We start from the raw sequence: 18,952 nt of genomic DNA, 5'->3' as shown, positions 1-18,952 counted from the left end.
TGGAATCTGGCGTACAGATTTACCCTCGGCCATTTTAATTATTGAGGATTAGGCTGAATAGGGTGTCTTCGGTCTTCGCATGCCAAAGCTCCCTGGTATCTCCAGATTGGACTGAAAGCCTAGGGAGGTGCTGCAAAGGCATATAGATGACATTGAACTGGGTGGACTTTTGGTCTGACCCAGTATCATGCAACACCCTCTAGCATGAAAATGTATGTAAACTGCATGCAAATTGTTTAATATACAGAATTATTGCTATATACTAGTGTTACATTGGCATTTCTTGCAGATGAAAACACAGAAAACATGTATGCCTGAGAATCATGATTGAGCCAGAATATCCAGATGCATATATGGATACGAATGCTATCCTAACATATTTGTTGCAGGAAATGCAGTTATGCATACAGAAAAATCTGCTGCACAGTGTGGAACCGCTCTTAGTACTAAAAAAGTCCAGTCTTCCTTTGCACCCACTATCTGTCAGTCTTTGATGGAGGAGCAGATGCATTCATTGAGTTACTGGACTCATTGGAGAACTGAGAACTTCTGGTCTGGGTTAGATGGAAAGAAAAGATCTAAAAATGTAACTGTAGAAGAATTTAAAAATTATGTCCTTACTTTATTGTAGATCCCACTTTCTCCAGGGCTCTTTTGCTACTGAGAAACTCAAGAATTATGTGGGCCAGAAACTATCTACTCTTAATCCACGGATCAAGTGGATGATAAACAATAGAAATGGGGTAAGAGATTTTAAAACAATAATACTAACAATGGGGCTATACAGACCACCCCTTTACTGGCTGGATTGGGGCTGTGGCCACCTCACGCTGCGGCCCTGATCCAGCCTCTGGAGAGTGCAAAAGGGAGCCGCAAAAATCAGCTCCTTTTTGGGCTCTCCAAGGGGTGCTATAGCCGTGGCGGTATGGCTTTATGACTCCCCTTCAGTGCTGCATCATGTGGATGTAACACCAGAGGGTGTGCGCTGTATAGACTGGCATGTGCCAAAATGGTGCCCTGGGGTTGGGGCATCCAATGTGCGGACACTGCACCCTAACTCTGCCCATGGGCCAGCACAAAGTGCCTGGTTTGTGTAGGCCCAATATTATTATATTTACATTGGGCACCACTACCAAAAAGGATTTTAAATAATTTCACTTTAAGGATACACAATACAAGTATAAACTGGAGAAACTAGAAGGGTTTGAAATACAGTCAGCCTAGTCAGAGGTACAAGGAAATCTAGTCAACCTACAGACAAATATCTTTTCTCTATGCATTACTTTTCTCTGAATTATAACATGAGAACAAGCAAGCCATGGGTGTCAAAAATCAAAACAGAATATTTAGCAGACCTTGGGGAAGTTACTGCTTTGAACCACAACTCCCTAAAGCCCAAGCTAGAGTAGCCAGCATCCACAAGCTAGTGGCCATGTTGGTAAGTCCCCCAAAGTAACTTTTCAAGGCTGTGATGTTTATCTGATCAAAGCCATAAGCTTATTAGCTTGACCCCTCTAACCTTCTAATGACATATCTAAGAGGTAATCCCACAATATGATGGATACAGCCAATCAATAAAATCCTCCACAATGCAATAGGGAAAGTGTCTGCCTGTTTGTGTCCTTTGTTTATGCTTTTGAACAGGCAGAATGCCAGATGCCAGGGTCTGATATAGTCATGCAAAAATCCTCACCACCACTACTCTGAAAAAATTTGTGCTAGAGAGGTTAGAAAGACTGTTGCTAAAACGTATCTATGCTGACATCTTTCCTCCCAGTGGTTTGTTTATTGGTAGCAATTTATATTAGTGGACCTCTGATGTGAAAACTAGAAAATCAGCTGTGTAGGGAAAATGGGGTTTGGGTTGTTTTTCTGCAAGGGGAACAGGAAGCTTCATGGTAATTGAATATAAAAGTTTGGCTAAAGAAAAAGCTTTCTTGGCATTACGTATACATTGTGAAGTAGAAGAGTCAGATGTTGTGCAATTTAAAGATTCATGTCTGCCAAGACATTTTTATGTACACTTCATGAAGGATACTTTAATTCTTTCCAGACTAATAACAATCATTAACTTTAATTCTATTTGCTTTCCAGGATGTCAAAATTCAGAATGCAAGCATTATATGGGGTGGCATCCCTGCTATCAACAGCACTATTTATATCATTGATAAGGTACATTGATTAGAGTGCACTGGGTATATGTCCCTTTCTGTTCTGGTGGTTGAGAGATGTGTAGGGTTTAGAAAGACTCTTTTTTCCAAAATATGATATTGATATTGAGCATTGTCCAGAGAGACCTTTGTTAAGCAGAGATGTCAACAATTCCAACAAGTTGTAGAGAGGAATCCATTCCTTGGCTTCTAAAGACCAAGTAATTAAAATGCTCTTTTTAAAAGAAAGAAAAGGTAAAAAGAAAGCAAAGATTTATTGTCTTAGTAAATCCATTTTGAGATAGAAAAGGAGATAGACAAAAGACTGACCTATACTTGCTGACAAGAGCCCCTAAAAGCTGACTGTAATGTATTGCGCGGGGGGGGGGGGGTTAACCAGCTCCCATTGTTAGGATTTGAGCCCCATGGCTGCTCCCTTCCAAGACATAGGGAACAAAAGGAGTGACTAACCTCTTGAGGAAAGGGAGAGTAACCTCAATAGGTAAGGAGGAAGCAAAAAGGTTGAGTATATAGTCCAAGAGAGGGGAAACAAAGAATAGACATTATCTAAGCTTCCCTCTCCCCCTAACCATTTTACATATGCATTGATGCTTCTTTACTTCCAACATTTTCAATGATGGCACACAAAGCAGCAATAGCCTGAACTTGGTTTTCCCATTTTCCTGTATACAGGTTTTATTACCATCAGTTGACATCCCACCAAGTGCTCCTAGTCTACAGCAGCAACTTAGCACGGTACCTTCCTTCAGTAGGTTCAAAGAGCTACTAGAGGTAAAGGCTTCCTCTAGATGAAATATAAATGTAACTTTTAAATAATTTGAACTTACTAACTATTCTACAAGTCTGTCTGGATGAATGCAAGGAATAAAGATAACATTTTTAGACAGATCCTAGGAAGTGAAACCTGGAAGTCTCTCAAGGCAATTCCAGATAAAGCTTTTATAGCATCCTCATTTGGTTGCATGTGGTGATTTTTCAAGGAGGCTTCACAAGGCATCACAATCCATTCATTTGCCAGTCTGCAATGAAGTCAGTTTTGTGACACAGCTTCCTTTAATGAGAAAAGGTTAGGGTTTTCTTTTCATTCCTTTTAAAGCTGCTATGAGTTAAAAATGCAGAGAAAAGACAAGTCCTTTAGTGCACTTGGGGAGTAGAGCTGCTCTGTGGTTTATTATTTTTGAGGGCACTGTGTTGGTTCCTACTGGGGAAGGGAAGGAGTGTAGAAGCACCAGTAGCAAGCCCCAAGTTTGTTTTGAAATGAAACAAGAAAGAAAAGGAAGGGGGCTGTGGGGTTCATAAACTGAACTTATCAGATCCAGGAAGGAATAGAACTGTCCTTCAAAGCATCGACTAAAGGAAGGTAAAATGGGAAAAGGAGCTAGAGGATATTCCTATTTCCCATATTTTCTTCCTTAGAACAGAGAGCAGGGGAGCACCTCCATGTGTATCAGAGAAATGAGGAGGAAATATCTTTTCCCACACACCCAGTTATGTGCTACTCCCAGTGATACGAACAAAAAATACCAAAGAACACACCAAAAGAGCAGAAATATGTGTGACATCCTTTATAATTCTAATTGTCATTTACATTGGGAAAGCAATGATTTGATAGTGCTTTCTTTGTTAAAAAGAGTTTTCAACATCTGCCCAGGTCATATTTTGTAGGCTTAGAAAAGAAATGGCTCTCTTAATGTTTTTGCTTACATCTCCTACCAGTCCCCTCCCTTCCTCCCCCCCCCCCCGCCCCAGTTCTGATAATGAGAGAGATTGTGGAGTTGTCATCTGAAATATCTAAAGGGACAGAGGTTTCCTATGCCTGGCTTAAAAAAAGGTTTCTATTTATCTGCAAAATGTGGATATTTCTAATTGCACTCTTAAGGATACCATGAAACATTATTTTGATATCCTTCAACTGTCCCAAATTGGCAGGGCCAGTCCTGATTAATCCTCTGTTGTCCCACTTTTTTAAAAATATGCCAGTTTGTCCCTGCTACTCCCACTTTCCCCCTTTTGTCATTGGCTTATTTCAATTGATGCGAGTGAAGTTCAAAGTCCAAATGTAGTTTCCATTCCATTAATTCAGCAGGAGAGAAAGAGAGGAGGGGGCAGAATCTTGCCTTTCCCTGTAGGCTCAGACAAAAGCAAACTGCTGCAGCCCTTCTTAGCTTGTGTATTGATATTTAATAATTAATAATTTTTGCGTTTATGACCACACTGCGATGTTGCTTGACCACTTGTATCACAGTTTTCCTCTGTGAAATGTTGGAGGGTATAGCAAAGCCCATAGATGCTTTTCAGACTGAATCAATTTCTTTTGAAATGCTCCACATGTTTCTAGATGTTTCTAAGTGTTTCTGGTAGGCTTTTGTTTTTGCTTACTCTGTAAACTTTACTGACCACATTTGCTTACTAATTATAATTTTGTGAAACTTTCAGCAATACCAGTTGATTGGACAGATTGAATCATCTGAAAAATATACTATTTTTGTCCCAGGAAATAGTACAATTGAGAAATATTGCCAGGCATCTAATATTACACGACTGGTAAGTTCCGCCCTTCCTCAGGAAAACAACAACAACACATACACTTAGATCACATTTCTGTGCTGAGGGATAAATTCTACTGAATTCATTAGAACTTGCATTTGAGTTGACATGTTACTTACTGTTGTTGACTTGTCATTTTTTGTGGGTGATGCTACATCATTAAAGCAGATTTTGGTTTCAGTCTTGTGAAATCATGTTTTTAATTAATTGGCAAGGGTCATTTTGTGCTTTCCACTTTGTGTCTAATGAATTTTAAATATGAGTAACTGTATGATGGGTAGTTGCATTATTTCACTGTAACTTCCTAGGAGAGAAGTGAAGTGAAATCAGGAGGAACAACTGATATCCAGATTTGCAGAGATCTCTCTTCTGTTTAGATGTTTTATAATTTGCAAAGCTATAAAACAAACTGGCATATAATGCAGGGTGTAGGCATATGCAAAGGGTCTGGAGATTATTTTCCATTCCCTGCATCCCACTGATGTTCTAATGAGGGTGGTTTTCACTTATTTTGAAGAAGGGTGAGGCTGAAGAAGCATCACAACACAAAACTTCACCCCAAAGTAAATTTTCTGCTAAAAAAATGACAATAACATGGTCCCTCTCCAGCCACACACGGCCTGATCTAGAACTGCATTGTGGCTACAAGTAACTGTGTACTGTTTATGGAACAAATAGTTGAAATCCTTTTAAATTTGAGTTATTTTAATATATGTAAATATCTCACTGTTCCTCAGTCATTTACAAAAGATTGCTTTCATATATAGCTTAAAGAGAGCCTTGGAATTATCTTTCCTTATTCTGACATTCTATGCACATTCATATAGTCCAGCCAGTGTGTGTTGATCAATGTGAATTGCAAATCCCTACACCAAAAATTTACACGGATAGGTTGAGAAAAGCATTTTGTTTCTGACAATATACCTCAACTTGTTGAATGGGAGTACATTTTTTTTTTACGTCTTGTGATTGTAATGAGATTGTGCTGAAGCCTGTAATTCCTTTTCTATTATAATTTTAAACAAATAATAATTAGTAAAAAGATCCTTGCAAAAGGTGTATTTGAGCAAACCAATGACCCAACAGCCATTTATTTAAATACAGCTAGACACAGGTTTGGTTATCAGTATGAATTACTGCTTATCTACTACTTTTTTGTGTCCATATTTGCAATTGTTGCCTCTTTGAATTTGATCTTTTTAAAACAAATGAACTAATGTCTTATTTACTATGGGTCTTAATTTCTAGGATAATGAGACCATACAGTATCATATCATACTTGGAGAGAAACTGTTACCCCAAAACCTGAAAAGTGGAATTCACAAACCCACCATGTTAGGAATGTCCTATTGGCTGATGTTTTACAAGAACACAACTGAGGTGAGAATGACTGACAAATTATGCTTCCATTGCACAACGTGTGATCAGACAAACAACGAAAGTGGTAATAGAAGACTGACACCATTTTTCATGGTGTTTCTTGTAGACTGCAACTGTAACCATTTAATCACTTACAGTGCGTCCTCCCCTTACGTGGGGATCCGTTCTGGATCCCTCCAGGTAGAGGGAAATTCAGCGTATGCTAAAGCCCCATAGGAAGTAATGGGGGTCACGCGCATGGCAGTGCACATGCGCCACAGGTGCACACCCCATTAGTTCTTCCAGGGTGTGCGACAGGCTCTTCCGGCGTAGCTTTCAGCATATGCTGAAACCCACATATGGCACGCCTACGTAAAATGCAGTTGCACTGTACTCTTCAACAATCTGGTCAAATTGTGTGAAATCAATTGGAAAATCAGTCTCTAATATTTAATATGTTGGCAACTACAAATGCAAAAATGTCAGTGCTGCCAGTTACATTGGTTGTAGCCCACTGGAATTTGGTATATGATTGTAGATTATAGAACGATATTCTTCCATGTTTTCTAATGCTGGCACGTTAATGCAAACTGTTCTTTCTTTGTGTCCTACCTGTCGGACAATGCTGAAGCCATGGCTCTTTCTTTGTGTTTTATGTAGGCCTTGTTGTTTGTTGTCCCTTCTTCTTGCAGGCATATGTAAACAAGGTCTTCTTGAATGGCCAGTTTCTTGAAACAAGAAATGGGATTTTGATTAGCATTTCTCAAGTTCTACAAATTCAGAAAAATCGTTGTAATACAAATACCACAACAATACAAAAGGTAAAGCATTAGAAATCTGTCATTTCGTCTTTGTTCTAAGCTTACTGGTATTACAGTATTACACAGTTAATTCCTTGTGGCTAAACCTGAGTTTACACTCTTGAAATATTAGTTGGATTGTGAAGCAGGCCACTTGAGAGGAGTGTTTTTCATGACATTTCAGGTCTCCCAAGAGATTTCAAATCTCACAGAAGCCGTAAAACCCATATAAATCTCATGATGGCAGGCCAGCCTTTACGAGCTACTCAACATCAGCACAGATGGCTGGGGAGGAAGAAGAGTGGTGCCATGCCAGCCATAATCACAGTAAACAGAGCTCTGACATTTGATATTTAAGGCCTGGTTGCTGAATGCATACTAAATTGCTGGGGGCCAGTCTGGTAGGAGTGTGGCTGGCACCTACAGTCAGATACAGGATTTCAACTATCCTCTATCACCCTGATATGGGGTGAGATTTTGGGATCCCAGATAGGGGATGTTCTGTACAAAACAGGATAGCTGAGAACTCCAAATAGTGGCGTTTCAACCAATTCATTGAGAATCAGCCTATTACTGCTGATCACAGATATTCTGCAACATTCAAAAGTGAATATTCTTATATGTGCAAACTTGGGTGTTCATTAGGGATCTAGAGATCCATACATTGCTAAACCATGGATGCCACAAAAAAACCTGAAACCATTTAGGAAAAAGCAGGCATGGGGAAGAATTTCATTGAGTTTGTATTTCTTGCAAAATTTGCATTTCATACCTCTCATTGTAAGAAAAGTACATCCTGCTTCCAAAACTCATACATTTGCAATATTTATGGCCTGTTCCACTAAAATAAAATATGCAAAGCATACATTTTAAAGATGTGAACGACAAACAAAGCACATATTTGAAAAATGTGTGCACACATATTTTAATTAACATGAAAATTGTATATAAAATGCACACCTTTTAAAATGTTTACAAAAAACATACTTTGAATGCATGAATTCTCTGCAAGTAGAAAAAAGCTAAAATAATAATAGGAGAAGAATTTAGAGAGGGTTTCTAAAAATGGAACAAAATGGAAAGTGAGTGATTTTTGACATCCTTTATAAAATGCTTGAGTGAAGAGGAATTAGCACATGGGTGGAAGTAGCTTGTGAGGGAGGGGATAGTAGTTCTGTGTACAGGGAATGGAGCAGGAATAACAGGTGTCTCTACACTACAATTTAAAAATATGGCCAATGACATTGAGACCATACAGTGGGCTCTTGGTATCTGCTGGGGTTTGGCTTCAAGAACCCTTGTAGATACCAAAAAATCTGTGGATATATAAGAGCCATTATATACAATGGAATAGCAAAATGGTGGCCTTTTAAAAAATGGCAAAATCAAGGTTTGCTTTTTGGAATTTATATCTCTTTGGAATATTTTCAAGCCGTGGATGGTTGAATCCATGGATAAGGAATCTGGATATAGAGGGCCAACAATTGTCAGTCATCATCACAGCTTTTTAAAAATAATAATTTATAATGCCTTTGGAATCCTGCCCTCTTATGATCTGCTGGCCACTTATGTAGTAGAAATCATTATTGTGAAGTTGAAGGCTTTCATGTCCGGCATCCATGGTTTTTCGAGCGATGTGGCCATGTTCTGGAAGATTTTCTTCCTGACGTTTGGCAGCATCTGTGGCTGGCATCTTCAGAGAATGCTTTGCCTGGAAAAAGTTGGGTGTATATATACTGTGTGAGCCTGGGAATGCAGGAGTGATTTGCATGTGTATTGTTTTGTGCTGATGGCCAGCCTCAGGCTGGGAGGCTAATGCAAAAGAGGATTAATGCCTGCTAATTGGGGATCATTATCTGCTGGGGCTGGGCGGAAAAGTGGTGTGATAATCCCCCTAGTCTCTTCTTGTCATACTGACTTTCTCCCCGCCCCCCTTTTCTTTCTGTGTTCTAGTCCAGGTGTGCTAAGTGTGACAGAAAGATCAAGTGCCCAGCAGGATCAGTGCTTGCAGTAAGTTTTGCTTTGCTTCAGAGCTCTCACTTCACAAGATAATGGAAACTGAAACCATGTTAATTTGTTTGCCCAGGTTTTTTTGTTTTCAAAAATATACTGTTATTTTTCAAAGGGGGGAGGAGGAATCCTCTCACTCTTTCCATCCTCAACAAAGACAGCATGGAGATTACCAAAGGATTTTATGCAAGCTTTTACAAAAACTTAACATTTTCTTTGACTATCTCTGGGTTATACCTCCTCCATCTGCATCAAGCTGAATATCAGGAGGTCTGCTGATACTGGACTTACAGGCTGAGCTCCCATCAACTCAGAGTACCTGTGAGTGGAGCAGCAGTAAAATCAAGGTTGGATTTGCTGCTCACATGTTGGCCAAGCCACAAAGTGGCCCTGTTTGAAGGTATAAGTTCTTTAGCCTCTAGTGGTTTTACTGAGAGGCAGCTCAAAAACTATCTTTCTATGTTCCAGAATGGGACTCCAGACAGCTTTCAGTAAGACTAATAAACATTTAGATTAAAGCAGAAAATAATTTCACATATTAAAATACAATTGGGTGTAAAAAAAAATTTAAAACACATAAATAAAAAGATATATGCCTGCTTTTGGAAGGTCAGCAGGGAGAGAACCAATCTAGCCTCCCTTAGAAAGGAGTTCCACAGCTAGGAAGCAACAACCAAGCCTTCTTTCACGTTCTCACCAAAGACATCTCTGAATGTGAGAGGAGAGAATGGTCTTTTTTGCTGATCTGAATGCCTGGGTTTGTATGGGAGAATTCTGCCTTTTAGATAGCCCAGGCTCAAGCTGTATAAAGCTTTGCAGGTCATAACTCGCACTTTGATTTTTTTTTCCTGGAAAAAGACTGGTAACAAGTGCCAACCTGGGTCTTCACAGGAGTGTAAATAAAATATGTTTGTTCTAAAAAATTAAGTGTTTCTTGATCATTCCAGTTGGGAATATGTATTTGTTTATGCACTGATTGAGTTCAATATTCTTTTTTAACTGACAGGAAACACCAGGGAAAGGTACTCTTCCTCACTGTCAGTACAAGTCTGGAACCATGAAATTAGTTGGCTGTCACTTCACTTGCGTCAAAGTTTCATTAGTAAGCAAGCAAGCTTTATTATATATGTATATAAATACATAATGACTATATGCATATTGCATAACCAATCCATTTGAGGCCAGCCACAATAAAATTAATATGAATTTCACATGAGGTGCGGAAACTGTTCCTTCCCTTGCACTTGAACAATGAAAGCCAATTTCTACAGGCAAGTATGTGGTGAATAGATTTTCTTTATTTAAAGGTGATTCTACACTGCATAGTTAAATCAGCTTGATACCAATTTAACTACCAGAATTCTGGGATTTATAGTTTCGTAAGATATTCAACTGGGTCTGTCAGAGAGCTTTGGTGCCTTACCAAACTAAAAATCCCAGGATTCTGTAGGATAGAGTCATGGCAGTTAAAGGGGTATCAAACTGCTTTAATTCTGCAGTGTGGATACACATTAAGAGGTCATTCAGATGTTGTTGTTTTCAGTGCATTGATGGGAATCATCTTACATATTCTGGGTTTGTTATTCACACTATGGAACTGCATTGATGCACATCTCTGCATGTTCAGTTGCTTACATGTGCAAGCCTTGGAATAAAGATGGAGTTGATGATTCACATGCATTTGGAACATGTGTAAGGCATACAACATTTTATCCTGGGTCTATTCAGAACTATTTGCATTGGTTATTCACACTACTGACGATGTACATCTTTTAAAAAAAAAAGCTTGGGGGGACCCAATATCGATTATCCTTGATTAAATGGTGTTTTTGACACACACACACACAACTTAATCAGATGCATTCAGGATGAATGTGAACAATGGGAATTTAAGCCTGATTCATCTTGGATTATTTTTACTGTGTGAATAACCCACAAGTTGTGTAGGAAGTAGGGATCTTTTTCCAACTGTGACATCCTCACTTGCTGCTCTGGGTTGAAGGACCTGAAAGATATGTAATGGAATAAAAAATCACTTCAGGACCAAAGCTCAGGGAAGGATTTGTGCCTCTAGACCTACTGATTATTCATTATGCTACCACTGTCAGTGCTACTGCTACCTGTCTGTATATTTATTCTATATGTGTTTGTATGTCTGGTGTTTTCAGGCACAGTGACTAAGGGGCTTATCGCACAGCTATAAAAATCAACTTACTGCTCCCAAATTGAATCCTAATTCAGGTTGCATACTGATCCTATTGCATGGATTTCTGCCGCCAACTCCGCTGGGAGGGTGCAGCCCATGTAACTTCCGGATAGAATCTGAGTTCAGCTGGCTGATGTGCAAAACCGGGAAACTTCCGGCTTTGCAAATCAGCCGGCTGAACTTGCATTCTATCTGGAAGTTACATGTGCTGCACCCACCTGGTGGATTCAGCGGCAAAAATCCATGTGACAGGATGCGAATGCAGCCCAAATTAAAATTCAATTTGGGAGCAGTAAATCAGTTTTTAAAGCTGTGCAATAAGCTCCTAAGTATCCATTGTCTTTATAAGAATAACATAGCTCATGCTGTCACTGTTAGTGCTGATCTAATGGCATCCTTCACCCACCACACAATATTATACACTTAACAAATGTATCCAAATGCTGTCGTCATACTAGGCAGTGTCATGCAGTTATGATGCCATCTTGAAAACATTTTTAATCCAATTTTAAAAATTATTTCTAGGCTATATAGCAATCTGCATTTTCCTAGTCTCAGGCGTCTGACAATAGTCTGTTTATTTCCCAAGATCTCTGTCTGCTGCCCAGGCTACTATGGACATATGTGTGAGATGTGTCCAGGAGAACCAGGCAACTGGTGTTCTGGAAGTGGAGTATGTCAGGATGGGCTTGATGGCAGTGGAGAATGCCAGTGCCAAGAAGGTTACCATGGCACTGCCTGTGAGATGTGTCAGCCAGGGAGATATGGAGCTAACTGCACATTAGGTAAGGATGGCTGGATTCTTGTAATGAAATTCTGTATTGCTTTTGCAGCTGGAGTACTATTTGTTGTTGCGAATGTTTTGTGAAATAATTATCTCTATTGTTCTCTTAAGCTCCGTAGGAAAGAAGTTGTCATCTTCAGCTAGAAAGGGGGTTCTGCTGGTTATGAAGCTGGGGAAAATTCAGGATGCCTTAATCTTAGCCATGTATCCACAGGTCTGATAGATGACAGAATGTTTCTTTCTTCACAGAATGCAGCTGCAAGCATGGGAAATGCAATGATGGGTTGCTGGGCAATGGAAGCTGCATATGTGATCATGGCTTTAAGGGGCCCAGTTGTGATCAAGGTGAGTGAATTAATCTGTTGGGTGTACAGAGCTGACAGTCTTTGTGGATGTGAAATCATCATGTTACCAAACCAGAGTGAATTCTAAAAAGTTATGAGACACATTAAAGAAAAGCAGCCATGCCATATTATCATGTTGCAACAAATTAGACACACAGAGAGACACAAATAAATTCTGTGGTAACTAGAAAGTAGGGGTCAGCAACTTCTGGCAAGTGGGCTACATTCACCACCACACTGTCTGATTTTCAAGTCCTCCAGAGCCTTCAGAAGCCTAACTGTAATATCTTTTTATATTGTTTGTTTTAGCAGAACATTCCCCTCCCAACAACTTGTTTTGTTTAAAAGTAAGAAGGGGATTTCTCACCATTTACAGTTTAATTTTTATGGACGGAGCAGCCTGCAGTGGGTTTCAGGGAGGGAAAATTGGTCCCTGGACATGCTTAACTTTTAAGATACACAGCTACCAAGATAGCTACCAAAGCAGTTCCCAGGCAGTTCTTGATTTATTTGGGAAAATCAAATAGGATGACAAAATAGGAGGATTATGGATATATCCAGTGAGATATCCTAGAGGATAAACCAGAGTAACAAAATATAAATGGAGTGTCACAAGTGCAAAAGGCAGGTACAGGGGACAAGCTAAGCAGTTGTTGAAATATTATTGTTTGGTACAGCATCAAGTCTAGGATTAAGCCTGTGTTCTAAGAACTACTGTTTAAAGTATCCCAGGTTTGTAACAGTCAGAGTCAGGCCCAGTTCACACATAACTAGAAACCATGTTTTCATCTATAAAGCCCTACATAGCTTTAGTGCCCTATATTTGATAGAACACTTCTATGAATCTGTATATATACTGAGATCTAGACTTGAGGCTTTCTTTCATGAACTTCCCCTGAGAGAGTCTTATTGAGTGGTGACCAGGAAAGGGTCTTTTTAGTTTTAATCCCCAACTCCAGAAAGTCTCATGGTCCTCACATTTACTTTTTAGTACTATGCTAAGGCATTTTTCTGCTCCCAGGCATTTTGTGGTAGGTGACTGGCCAATTTTTAAATATTAGACTTAGGACAATTGTTATCCCTATCATATATTGTCTCGCTATTCTGAACGTTCGCATATTTTTAAGTGCCAAACAACTAGACTAAGTTTTAGTAGTAGTAATGTTATCTCAGTACCTTTAGTGTTTATCTTTTCTATTCATTTCATTTCCATTCATTTCTATAATGGATTCTCCTTATAGCTCAGTGTTCACTGTCAGAGTTCATTCAATGTTCACTGTCAGAGAAGAATATTAGAAAATTCAGAAGGCACTGAATTAGTGAGCTCACAAGTATATGGGATTCTTTTTTTAATTTGTTTCCTCAACAATCATGATTTTTGTTTGGATTTTGGATCTCACATTGAAGCAGTTTCTGAGTCAAACTATATATTTAGGCAGGGATGGGAATTGCTTGGCCCTTCAGATGTTGTTAAACTGCAGTCCCAGAAGTCCTAAGCAGAAGGAATGCTGGAAAGTATAGTTCAACAACCTCTGGATGGCCACACAACTCTCACTCCTGAATTAAAGGAATGCGTAGTCTCTACCATAAACATATTTTTTCTCTTGTAATGGGATTTCCTCAGAGATGTATGCCTCAGCAGTCAGACTTGGAAATAAAGCCCAAACATGTTTTTAAAAAGCTATCTTTCACCACTTGAGCTAGCACCTCTTCAAAAAATGCCCTAAATTTGTCATGAAGTTTGATTATGATTCAGATAGAACACCTGAAGTTAAAATTAGAATTAGCTTATATAGTTCAAAGTCAAGGTTCTTTCTGTTGTTGCTGCTGATTTTTGCTGTATTTATTATTATTACAAAATTAGAGGAAAATGCAAAAATGATGCCCTCTTGCATTCTGCCCATAGTTTGCAGCCCATGCAAATGATCTGTTTAGATGGATGGATGGATGGATGGATGGACGGATGGACAGACAGACAGACAGACAGACAGACAGACAGACAGACAGACAGACAGACAGACAGCACACAAACATATACTTAAATTCATTCTGTGATATGGTACAGGCATTTTGACAGTGCTTAAATCCCTAATTTTATTCTAATTTCTAGATATAAGTACACTAAAAATGGTCTGCAACAGATTTTTGTTGAGAAAATAATATTTGAACAAAATGCTCTCTTGCAGAAATTGGAACTGATCTCTGTAATCACACATGTGATGAGCATGCCAAGTAAGTACAATTCCAGGGCACCCAATAAAACATGTACATATTTTATTTTATTAAAATAGGAAAAGGTGGGAACTGGCTTTCCACATTTTTAATTGTTCCCTCTTTTAAAGTCACTTTGCAACCTACTAAAATGCCCTCACACATAGTTTGTGCATAAGAGGCCAGATCTGGCCTCAGTGGTATATTATTATTATTATTATTATTATTATTATTATTATTATTATTATTAACCTTTATTTATAAAGCGCTGTAAATTTAAATTTATATGCCTCGGTTACATCCCATTTGGACTACTGTAACAAGCTCTACTTGGCACTGCCTTTGAAGAGTGTTTAGAAACTTCAGCTGGTCCAAAGAGCTGCAGCCAGGCTGTTAACAGGGGCAGGTTATAGAGATCACACAGTGCCCCTATTGACCAGTTGCCTGCTTGTTTCCAGGCACAAGTGCTGGTTATGACTTATTAAGTCCTATACGGCTCAGGTCTAGGCTATTTGGCAGACTGTATCTCTGTGTATGAACCATCCAGGGCTCTATAATCCTCAGGAGATGCCCTTCTTTCCATCCCACCACCATCACAAACACAGGGCTGGTGGGGACACAAGAGAGGGCCTTTTCCATGGCTGCCCCTAGACTCTGGAACTCATTTCCCAGGGAAGCCATTATGGCCCCCTCCTTATTGGCCTTTTGCTGGCAAGTTAAAACCTTCTTCTGCTGGCAGGGTTTTAAAAGCAGAAAGTTCTTAAAGGACCGGCTTAGGGTATAGTATCATTTTAAGTGTTTTAAAATTTTATCTTTCTAACTGTATTTTTATTCTTTTAATAAGTAATCTGTTCTAATATTGTAACAATTTAATTCTGTTTTAATGTATCACTTTCTGTGTTTTTAACTGTATGTTCTTTTAGTGTTGTGAGCCGCTCTGGGTCCCAGTTCGGGAAAAAGAGCAGGTTAATAATAATAATAATAATAATAATAATAATAATATCCTTCAAATGCAAACATATATAGAGATATGGCTTCTTCTTTGTGATCCTTATACTTCACACAATGAGTTTTCATGTCTGCGCAGAGACCCAAATGGAATTCTAGAGCTGAATTACTTGGCGGGCACTGCTTTCCTCCCCGCCAAACTCCTGTACCCTCCTGGGCCCAGGACCAAGCCCTGTGGAACCCCACTGGTCACTTCTCTCCAGGATGAAATGGAGCCATTGTTGAGCACCCTTTGGGTTCGGCCGGTCAACCAATTAAAAATCCATGTAACAGTTATGTTGTCTTGCCCATATTTTACAAGCTTGTTTGCAAGAATGTCATGGGAAACCTTGTCAAAGGCCTTACTGAAATCAAGATATACTATATCCACAGCATTCCCTTCATCTACCAAGCTGGTAATTTTATCAAAGTAAGAGATAAGATTTGTCTGGCATGACTTGTTTCTCTGAAAACCATGTTGACTTTTTGTGATTATGGAATTATATAATTATAACAATTATGGATGTTGGCCCTATTGACTACCGCTGTATCACTAGCAGGAGATTTGTTACCCAAATTTTGGGTAGAGGTTCTAAAAAAGCCTAATGTTGCCCCCCAAATAATAATGCCTTCCAAGTCTCTGAGAAATAGAATTGGCCATTTTATCATATTCACATCTTACTGAATGAATTTGGTTTCATCTTTGGTCTCAACTCTTTCTTGCTTCATTTCAGTTGCATCAATGACTCTACTGTTTCCCGACCCACTTGCTTCTGTTCAGCGGGATATACTGGGAATGGAACCTATTGTACAGGTATTGCTGGCTAGTGCTTTCCATGTATGAATCATTCATGGTAAAATGGACATGAGTCAACAGTGCAATGCAGCAGCTAACAAGGCCAATGCGATTTTAGGCTGCATCAATAGAAATATAGTGTCTAGATCAAGGGAAGTAATAGTGCCACTCTATTCTGCTTTGGTCAGGCCCCACCTGGAATATTGTGTCCAGTTCTGGGCACCACAATTAAAAAAGGACATTGAGAAAATGGAGCGTGTCCAAAGGAGGGTGACTAAAATGGTGAAGGGTCTGGAAACCATGTCCTATGAGGAATGACTTAGGGAGCTGGGGATGTTTAGCCTGGAGAAAAGAAGGTTAAGAGGTGATATGATAGCCCTGTTTAAATATTTGAAGGGATGTCATACTGAGGAGGGAGCAAGCTTGTTTTCTGCTGCTCCAGAGACTAGAACATGGAGCAATGGATGCAAGCTGCAGGAAAAGAGATTCCACCTCAACATTAGGAGGAACTTCCTGACAGTAAGGGCTGTCCAACAGTGGAACAAACTCCCTCGGAGTGTAGTGGAGTCTCCCTCCTTGGAGGTCTTCAAACAGAGGCTGGATGGCCATCTGTCGGGGATGCTTTGATTTGGATTTCCTGCATGGCAGGGGGTTGGACTGGATGGCCCTTGTGGTCTCTTCCAACTCTATTATTCTATGATTCTATGATTCTAATGCCACAGTAAGTCCTAGAATATAGATATTTCGATTAAACAGAATGTTCTCCTTTCTGTTTCTTAAGAAATGCTGTGCAGTATAGATACATTATTTATGTCACATTGACACCTTCACAACAGAGATTAAAATGTTCTCTGCATTGCAAAGGATAAAGTCCAAATACAAATTCACTGACAAACGAAAAGACCAAATTCAGAGTAAGGATACAACAAAACAACTCTGCTTTCCACCTACCCTCTTTATTCCTCTTCCAGTCATGATTGGTAATTATGCAAATAGCACGTATTTCAAATAGTTAGTGCCAAGATGATCAAATTATTATGCCATCTTGATGCAGAACATCTTAAATAGCTCCTCTTCAGTTATCATTCTCTTTAGAATCTTCCCTAATTATCAGAATAAATGAGACAAGCCTATTTTAATCAGACATACTTGTTTTGCATAAAATTGGTTTTTGAAAGCACTCAACCAGAAGATGAACAGATTCAGATTATGAAGTCTAACCAGAATTTCAGCCTGAGGAAAATTTTGTTAAGTATCTGCATATTCACACTACCTAAATGTTTTTCTAATAGGGATTTAGTGTTTTGTGTGACAAAACTAACAATACAAGTTGAGTCTCCTTTATCCAGAATTCCAAAATATGAAATACTCCAAAACTCAAAACCTTTTACATAGGTGGCTGAGATAGTGATACCTTTGCTTTCTGATGGTTCAGTGTACACAAACTGTGTTTCATGCACAAAAATATTAAAAATATTGTATAAAATTACTTTCAGGTTATGTGTGTAAGTTGCATATGGAACATAAATGAACTTTGTGTTTAAACTTGGGTCCCATCTCTAAGATATTATATACTTGATTATAAGTTGACCTCATGTATAAGTCAAGGGCAGGTTTTGGAGCCAAATTATAGATTTTGCCATGACCCATGATAAGTCAAGGGTAAAACTTGGAGACTCCTTCTGTGTGTGTGTGTGTGTATGTGTGCATGGCAAGAGGGACTCTAATTGAGGCTTTTTGCATCATCATCTCAGCCTTCATTTCAGCCTTCACTCCACAAACAGCAGCAGTGCGAGACTATTTCTGCTTGGCTCAAGAGAGAAAGAAACTGCTCTCCTTACTGCATGGGGAAATCTGAAAGAGCTGCTATCACGTAACCATACTGACCCATAAATAAGTTGACCTGGGACTTTGGGGTCAGTTTTTGGGCATATATTTTTGACTTATAGATGAGTATATATGGTTTATACATACATGTAATTATAGGTATGCTAGAGGTTTTTTTGTTTTGTTTTTAATCCAAAATCCAAAACACTTCTGGTTCCAAGCATTTCAAATAAGGGAGTCTCAACCTATATAAAATACATGCTGCCTTGCTCAGATCAATTAAGCTTGGTGCTAGAACCAGGCTGATGAAACTGGAGCCAAATAAGTAGCTGGAGACTTCTGTTTCAGTGGGTGGGTGAGTCTCCTCTGGATTTTGATCTGACATTTAAGCCACCCAACTAATATGGAAGCCACAGCTGGTCCTGGAGGCAAATGAAACCAAGGTGTCCAGGTTGGACTCAGCTTCCTCTAAGGAGGCTCAATTACAGATGACTGGCCCATATTTTCTCACACAGTGCACACATACTTGCCCATGGCCAAATAAAAGAATTGGCTCACTGATATTTGCAATGCTACCTGATACAGCTATAAGATATAGTGACATACCATGCATGATTGTCAAGCTGCTTTGATGATGTTCAGTAGTTGATCTAATATTCAAAATTCCTCTAAGGTAACAGGTTTTCTTGTTTTAAACTGGAAAGGATTATTTTAATTTGTTTGTTCTAAATTAAGGGTGGGAGTCATATCAACTTGTCCCAAACAAAGGAAATTCTATGGGAATACCTCAGAGGGTCAGAACACAGGACTGAAAGTCTAGATATAGTATTGCTGTCCATCTTCCACAAGGAAGAGAAGTTCCAGCTTCTAAAATGTGGGTCTGATAAAGAGTAGTTGGCAAATGTTATGC

At 39.1% G+C, this 18,952-nt stretch overlaps 1 protein-coding gene across 1 annotated transcript in view; it reads left to right on the top strand.

Moving 5' to 3' along the window:
* Positions 1-18,952, top strand: part of STAB1 (stabilin 1) — a 146,290-nt gene that overhangs the window by 81,382 nt on the left and 45,956 nt on the right. The window contains exons 30-41 of the mRNA XM_089524356.1: positions 632-743; positions 2,095-2,172; positions 2,844-2,942; positions 4,608-4,715; positions 5,967-6,098; positions 6,770-6,898; positions 8,831-8,887; positions 9,894-9,989; positions 11,683-11,878; positions 12,127-12,222; positions 14,408-14,453; positions 16,154-16,233. Coding sequence (XP_089380482.1) covers positions 632-743; positions 2,095-2,172; positions 2,844-2,942; positions 4,608-4,715; positions 5,967-6,098; positions 6,770-6,898; positions 8,831-8,887; positions 9,894-9,989; positions 11,683-11,878; positions 12,127-12,222; positions 14,408-14,453; positions 16,154-16,233 — 1,229 coding nt within the window. The remainder of the gene's footprint in view (positions 1-631; positions 744-2,094; positions 2,173-2,843; positions 2,943-4,607; positions 4,716-5,966; positions 6,099-6,769; positions 6,899-8,830; positions 8,888-9,893; positions 9,990-11,682; positions 11,879-12,126; positions 12,223-14,407; positions 14,454-16,153; positions 16,234-18,952) is intronic.

The sequence above is a fragment of the Sceloporus occidentalis genome, unplaced genomic scaffold (genome assembly GCF_023333645.1).
Source record: "Sceloporus occidentalis isolate IW3139 unplaced genomic scaffold, rSceOcc1.0.p SCAF_1, whole genome shotgun sequence".
In the NCBI taxonomy this organism is placed as follows: Eukaryota; Metazoa; Chordata; class Lepidosauria; order Squamata; family Phrynosomatidae; genus Sceloporus; species Sceloporus occidentalis.
This window is presented reverse-complemented; position numbering and strand designations above follow the sequence as displayed.